General features: G+C 46.5%; 1 protein-coding gene across 4 annotated transcripts; it reads left to right on the top strand.

Annotated features, from left to right (window-relative positions):
• Positions 1 to 119: 119 nt before the first annotated feature.
• FUT11 (fucosyltransferase 11) lies at positions 120 to 4,092 on the top strand. 4 transcript variants are annotated; one of them, XM_058543170.1, is made up of 4 exons: positions 129 to 902; positions 1,032 to 1,657; positions 3,018 to 3,094; positions 3,335 to 3,503. In XM_058543170.1, the coding sequence occupies exons 1-4, from the start codon at positions 195 to 197 to the stop codon at positions 3,400 to 3,402; spliced, it is 1,479 nt and encodes a 492-aa protein (XP_058399153.1). In that variant the 5' UTR covers positions 129 to 194; the 3' UTR covers positions 3,403 to 3,503. The 4 variants fall into 4 exon arrangements, with proteins under 4 accessions (XP_058399155.1, XP_058399153.1, XP_058399152.1 ...); XM_058543171.1 differs by lacking the exon at positions 3,018 to 3,094 and having other exon boundaries at positions 153 to 291; positions 466 to 902; positions 3,335 to 4,092; XM_058543172.1 differs by lacking the exons at positions 3,018 to 3,094; positions 3,335 to 3,503 and adding an exon at positions 3,213 to 3,328 and having other exon boundaries at positions 120 to 902.
• Positions 4,093 to 7,433: the final 3,341 nt, after the last annotated feature.

The raw sequence follows: 7,433 nt of genomic DNA, 5'->3' as shown, positions 1-7,433 counted from the left end.
CAGCCTCATTTTTTACCCGCGACGTATCACTTTCCCTCCAGTCTTCCTGCCAGGACTAGCCGCTCCTGGGAAGTGGCCGGCAGAGCGGAGCTGCGCATGCGCCATGTGCCCCCGTGGCGTAAGATCTCGTCCCGTTGCGACTCTGCGAGGCGGGGCCTAGTGCTGGCTGAGGGGCGCCGGCAGTCAGGGAGGACATGGGGGTCGGCCGCATCGGGGCTGTGCTCGCCGCCCTGGGAATGCTTAGTGTCTGTGCGGCCAGCGGCTCTGGGCACGTGGCGAAGAGGGAGACCGGTGCGGAGGCGGAGGGGGCGGAGCCGTGGGATGGGGCGGTTTTCCGGCCGCCCTCGGCGCTGGGCGCGGTGGGGGTGGCGCGCAATTCGGGGACCCGGCGGCCAGGGAGGGAGGAGGCGGTTGACTTGCCGGTGCTGCTGTGGTGGAGCCCAGGGCTGTTTCCCCACTTCCCAGGCGACTCGGAGCGCATCGAGTGCGCGCGCGGCGCGTGCGTGGCGTCCCGGGACCGAAGGGTGAGGGGAGACTCGCGGACGCGCGCACTGCTTTTCTACGGCACCGACTTCCGCGCGTCTGAGGCGCCGCTGCCGCGCCTGGCGCACCAGAGCTGGGCGCTCCTGCACGAGGAGTCGCCTCTCAACAACTTCTTGCTGAGCCACGGTCCAGGCATCCGCCTTTTTAATCTTACCGCCACTTTCAGCCGCCACTCGGACTACCCGCTGCCGCTGCAGTGGCTACCTGGGACTGCCTATCTGCGCCGCGCCGCCCCTCCGCTCCAGCAGCGCGCGGAGTGGCGCCGCCGTGGCTACGCGCCGCTGCTCTATCTGCAGTCCCACTGCGACGTGCCTGCGGACCGGGACCGCTACGTTCGCGAGCTCATGCGCTACATCCCGGTGGGTGAGGGCATGGCGGGGCAGGGAGGGGAGGGACAGGGAGGGGGGCGCGCGGGGCGGAGGCCAGGACCCCTGGTGTCCAGGCTGACATGCCGTACCGTCTTGACTGCTGTACTCTAACCCGCTTAGGTGGACTCATACGGGAAATGCCTGCAAAATCGGGAGCTGCCCACTCCGCGGTTACAGGACACAGCCACAGCCACCACCGAGGATCCAGAGCTCTTGGCCTTCTTATCCCGCTATAAGTTTCATTTGGCCCTCGAAAATGCCATCTGTGACGACTACATGACAGAAAAACTGTGGCGCCCCATGCATCTCGGTGCTGTGCCTGTGTACCGCGGCTCTCCCTCTGTGAGGGACTGGATGCCCAACAATCACTCCATCATCATCATTGACGACTTCGAGTCACCTCAGAAGCTGGCAGAGTTTATTGACTTTCTGGACAAGAATGATGAGGAATATGTGAAATACCTGGCATACAAGCAACCTGGGGGCATCACCAACCAATTTCTTCTGGATAGTCTGAAGCATCGGGAGTGGGGAGTGAATGATCCTTTACTGCCTAACTACCTCAACGGCTTCGAGTGTTTCGTCTGTGACCATGAACTGGCTCGGCTGGATGCCGAGAAAGCCCACGCAGCCTCTCCTGGGGACATCCCTGTTCCTGAGCCTCACGTTGCTCAGCTCTCACACATGGCCTGCCCGATGCCCACACCTGGATTTGGCAGTGTGGAAGAGATTCCTGAGAATGACAGGTAAGGGTAGCTGGGGTTCCCTGGGGCCATCAAATCAAATGATTTACTTACTTGCTTACTGTGGGCAATGAACTAGCACTAGGCGCTGAGGGGATGTTGTATAAGGAACTTATGACATGGGATCACTCTTTTAAGGTGTCAAGAGTGTAGTTGGGTAGATGAGACAAAAAGAAAAAGCTCAGTAAAAGATGTAAAATATAAATCAGGGCAACAACATATGAAAATCAGCTTTTGTGAGCAATATTTGCGATAGTGATTCAAAAAAAGGCTTCAACCAGAGTTCAGGGAAATGATGAGGGAGAGATAAAGTTGGGCAGATAAGCTGGGGCCAGGCTGTATATAGCTTGAATACCAGGCTCAGGAGTTGGACTGTCCTGAAAATCAAGTCAGCTTTTCATTGAGCACCTTCTAATTGGTGGGGGTGGGGATGAAAAATACAAAGATGAGTATTTTTAGGGAGGTTTGTCTGCAATAGTTAGGGTTTACACCTGTTAACGTGACATAATTTTATAAAGCACCTCCTTTCACTCTTAAAATTACTCTGATTTCGATGATAAATTTTCTGTTCGCTCTAGACAGAATAGAAGGAATGATTTCAAAAGATAATTAACAATGGTGAGCAGCGTGGATTGGAAGGGAAGTGAGGAAGCTACTGCAAGAGGTGGCAGGAGGTGGTGGCATTGGGAAACAAGGTCAGCATGGGAGGTGGGGTGGGAAAATGTTGAAACCACTTGCATCAAACCTTTTTTGGGGGAGAGGCAATAAAAGGTTATTAAGCTTGAGAAAGAGAGGCTGCTAGAATGGCCTGCAGAGACTGACTTGGACAGTGGATGGCAGCAGAGGGCTGTTTATATATGCTGCTGGCACAGGTTGGTCCTGGGAATGGAGTCCTCCATCGAGTAATTTGTATCTAGTTTGTGCTGAACATAATATTATGATTTACTAGAGGAAAAGTGTAAAACAATGTAAAACATTAAAAATAATAATAATAATATTCAGGGCCAGCCCGGTGTGGCGTAGTGGTTAAGTTCGTGCACTCCGCTTCAGCAGCCTGGGGTTCGTGGGTTCCAATCCCAGGCACGGACATACACACTGCTCATCAAACCATGCTGTGGTGGTGTCCCACTTACAAAATGGAGGAAGACTGGCACAGATGTTAGCTCAGCGAGTCTTCCTCAAGCAAAAAGAGGAAGATTGGCAACAGGTGTTAGCTCAGGGCCACTCTTCCTCACAAAAAAAAAAAAATTCAGGCTATATCTTATCTAGACACTGTATGCCACTGCACTTTCATTTTTATTATTAAAAATAAAAGTGCAACTTAAAAGGTAACCATCTAAATATGCTGCCTTGCTTTCCTTAGGGGGAACACTGTTTCCATAGTCTGGCCCCTGCCCTGCCTGCCTCTGACCTCCCTCCGCATTTGGGAACCAAGAGCAGGCAAGTCAGGAAGTTTAACTCATTGGGTGGGTTGTGTAATATATTCATGTTTGTGGCTTACTGCATGTCACCTGGACTAGTACTGGATTTACTTCACATTTTCTTCCCTTCAAAGCAGAGCCCTGTCCCTAGCCAGGGACAACTCTATCTGCTTAAGATTTCTTTGGCCCCATTCAGAGAAAGGCAGGATTCATAGCTGTGCTGAGGTTCCATAATCCAACTCCCATTTTGATCTTTCAGCTGGAAGGAGATGTGGCTGCAAGATTATTGGCAAGGTCTGGACCAGGGGGAAGCTCTCACTGCCATGATCCACAACAATGAGACACAGCAGAGGAAATTTTGGGATTACCTACATGAGATCTTCATGAAAAGGAACCAAAATCTCTGATTACCCTTGTGAGAGTGTTTAACTTGGTAGAGCTAAAGAGATGGAAGTCCTTAATCTACCATGGGACATGAGAGGCATCCGCTGTACAAACCCTTAATGAACAGTGTCTTCAAAGAACTGAATTCAAAGAATTCCAGTTATATCCACTGATATTTTATCCTAATGATGTGTAGCTAGGGTCTCAGCTAGTGGTAATAGGGCCACTCCTCAAGAAGAGATGGAGACATCCAGTTCTTGGTTTAGTGGGAAAAAGAAGCCTGAAACACCCATTTGATTCAAGGTGCTGACCCAAGAGAATTTTTAAAGAACTTATTTTTCTAGCCATTTCATCCTCTCAATTGTGATTGGGATAATAACTTAGTACTTGGCTGTGAATGAGGTAAGATAAGCCAGATTTAGGGTCTTAAAACTTCTATGCTATTCCTCAAACTTCAGTACCTTTCCTAATCTCTTGCTTTATAAACTGTTAATTGGTGGTGAAGCAGAACTCCTGGTGGGTTGTATTCTGATTCTCTGGAGTTGTGGTTTTTACATCATTTACTTTGAATTTCATGTCAAACTTTTTACTTTATTATTTTTGCGTGTGTGTGAAGAAGATCAGCTGTGAGCTAACATCCGTGCTAATCCCTTCTTTTTTTTTTGCTGAGGAAGACTGGCTCTAAGCTAATATCCATCGCCAATCCCCCTCCTTTTTCTCCCCAAAGCCCCAGTAGATAGTTGTATGTCATAGTTGCACATCCTTCTAGTTGCTGTATGTGGGACGCGGCCTCAGCATGGCCGGGGAAGTGGTGCGTCAGTGCACGCCCGGGATCTGAACCTGGGGCGCCAGTAGTGGAGCGCACGCACTTAACCGCTAAGCCACGGGGCCAGCCCAAACTTTTTACTTTTTTTTTAAAATTTTTATTTATTTTTATTTTTTTTCCCCCAAAGCCCCAGTAGATAGTTGTACGTCATAGTTGCACAGCCTTCTAGTTGCTGTATGTGGGACGCGGCCTCATTGTGGCTGGAGAAGCGGTGCTTTGGTGCCTGCCCGGGATCCGAACCCGGGCCGCCAGCAGCGGAGCGCGCACACTTAACCGCTAAGCCATGGGGCCAGCCCAAACTTTTCACTTTAAATGGCTTTTTCTTTCCTGGTTTTCCACAATTTCTGATGGAGATGCAGCAGCCTTGCCACCATTCCGACATTCATTCTCTCCTGCATTAAACTGGCTATGGATTTGACAGCTTTTCTTACTGCAGGTTTGCTTCTTATCTAAGGCATATCTGGAATTCCTTCTATCCTCATGAACAGAAAGATTCAGTGGCTAATGTATGCCATGTCAATTTAATGAATTGTCCTGCTCTGTTTTAGGTTAGAGATGGAGACTAAGGTAGGAAATGATGGTGGAAAATTATATATATATATAAAATATTTAAATGATTTTGAAATGTTAAAATAGGCCATTGTGAATCAAAGTGCAGATTTTTATAGGTCTTTTGTCTACCTAGCGAATTCTTCCTTCTGTTTTATTATATGGTACAAGTCTCATTTTCCCCCAGAGTCATGAAAATTATGGTCAAAAAATAGCCCAGCAATACAGCTCTAGTAATTATCTCATATTCTGTAGCACTTTTCAAGTGGGATGAATATTCCAGTTTCATTCATTCAATTACTAGTTGATATCCTTCTATACAACTTTATAGTACTTACTGAGACGACATTTTGATGGAGCCCACCCAAGGCCCTACGCTCAAGGGGATGAGAGGCGAGGCAAGAGATTTAAGCCACCACAAGTGGCTGGCTAAATAAAAAGCTGTTAGTCAGATTTGGGGATGTAGCCAAACCCTTCTGTTGCTGTGGTTTGAACATACAGCTTAATGGGCAGGGAGACCATTGGCTTTTTCTGGGGTGGTGGAACAAGAGAGAATACCTTAAACCTTAGAGCTACCTTGGTTGTAATGTTGTATTATGAATTATCACTAGAGAAGTCCTATAGCTTATCAATATATCTAGTTTAAATTAGTGTGTGTATATGTTTGTGTATACACACACACATTAATTTACAACCATATGTATATATGTTAGATGTCTCAACAGGTCCCATACTTATTGTGACATCTAAAGATGTGGCCAAGGAAAGCTATAATTTAGGCTGGATTTCACTGCCAGGGCAGTTCTTTTTTCATTGTATTCTTTAATAAAAAATGCCCTTCATAACAGCATGGAAAGTTTGCTTAACTTGTTTGGACTTTTGCAGAAAAGAACAAGAGGGAAAGACAGACCTTCAAAAATACTTACGTTAAAATTTGATATAGAGTGACCCACAAAAGAAGTCAAATTCACGTCTCTGATTTCTAAGCTTGCAATCTATTTAAATGCAGATGCTGATTTATGGTGCAAAATACAAATTACCCAAGTGCAAACTAAGGTTAGGACTCAAATTTAATCATGTGCAATAAAAAGGGTAAGTAATGGTTATACAAGGTGTAGAATCATCCTTATCTCTCCTAATTACACCACTTCACATTGGCATTCCTTGAGCACTATGTACAAAGTGGGCCAGATGTTTATGAATGATTGTAGCTGAAGACTCACGCTTGCTTTGAAGTCAGTGCTTCCCAGACTTTCTCCTTTATTCCTGTCACCATAAAAGTATTGACAAAAGAGCAGGGTAAACTAGGTTCTACATTTCCACAAGGGAAAGCAGAATCGGGAATAGCCACGTGGTACTTACCAGCTAAAGCCTTCACTTTCCCTATGGAAAAGCAAGCATTGTGAATTTTCTCTGGTTTGGCGCCCAGCCTGCTCTGTATACAGCAGCAGGTTTGGGGGTATTGGTCGTAGAAGTGTCTGATAGGAATCAGTTTTATTTGTTTTGCTGGAGTAGGGGGTGGAGCATGGGGCTGATGCCTTTATTACTCCAGGTGTTGCTATTTTCTATTATCTCTGGTTTCATTTTGTATAATAAATGGCTTCTTTTAAACAGTGTCTTATGCTTGGTTACACTTCTTGGGGTGAGCATGATAAAGTTGGAGACTTGTAAAAATATTTCAAACATTTGTTCATTTAACATGTATTTATTGGCACTACTCTAGGCAATGGGGATTCTGCACTGAACAAGATAGACAAGGTTCCTACACTCATGGTGCTTACATTTTAAGTGGGTGTTGAGGGGCCAGGCCCGTGGCGTAGCAGTTAAGTGCTCGTGCTCCGCTGCTGGCGGCCCGGGTTCAGATCCCGGGCGTGCACTGAGGCACCGCTTGTCAAGCCATGCTGTGGCGGCGTCCCATATAAAGTGGAGGAAGATGTGCACGGATGTTAGTCCAGGGCCAGTCTTCCTCAGCAAAAAGAGGATTGGCATGGATGTTAGCTCAGGGCTGATCTTCCTCACGGGGAAAAAAAAAGGGTGTTGAGGGTAAGGCTGTAAACAAATAAATGAACAAGATAATTCAGACTGTGACAGGGGCTATGAAGAAAATAAAACAGGTTGATGGTGGTGGGGATGGAAGTTAGGGAAGGTCTCGCTGACACGAACTGAGACTCAACAGAAGCAAAAGAACCCCTTATGTGGCGATCACTGGGAAGATTCCAAACATGTGACAAATGATTTTATCACACTAAATTTACACAACCAAATAAATATTGCTCCTCCAAAGTAGTCATCTTATGAACTACAAGCTTGTTCAAGTTACACTTCTATTTCCAGAAACATTTCTTCCTCATTTGTAAATGCCTTGAGAATCCATGGCACATCTTTGGACTGAGTTTTGTACACAGCTATAAGTCACTTAGAACCAAATCTGATAAAGCTAGGCATCACAACTGAAGGGCCAAGTCTATAAATATGAATGATCCTACCAAGTATCTTCACAGTACTGGTGAGAAGATTAAATAAAACAATGAATGTGAAAGTGCTTAAACCTCACTCTACCCAATGAGATCATTACACATGAGCTAAGGCTATCTTAGTG

The sequence above is a fragment of the Diceros bicornis genome, chromosome 6 (assembly GCF_020826845.1).
Source record: "Diceros bicornis minor isolate mBicDic1 chromosome 6, mDicBic1.mat.cur, whole genome shotgun sequence".
Taxonomy (NCBI): Eukaryota; Metazoa; Chordata; class Mammalia; order Perissodactyla; family Rhinocerotidae; genus Diceros; species Diceros bicornis.
The sequence above is the reverse complement of the archived record's forward strand: the minus strand, read 5'-3'. Positions and strand labels throughout refer to the sequence as shown.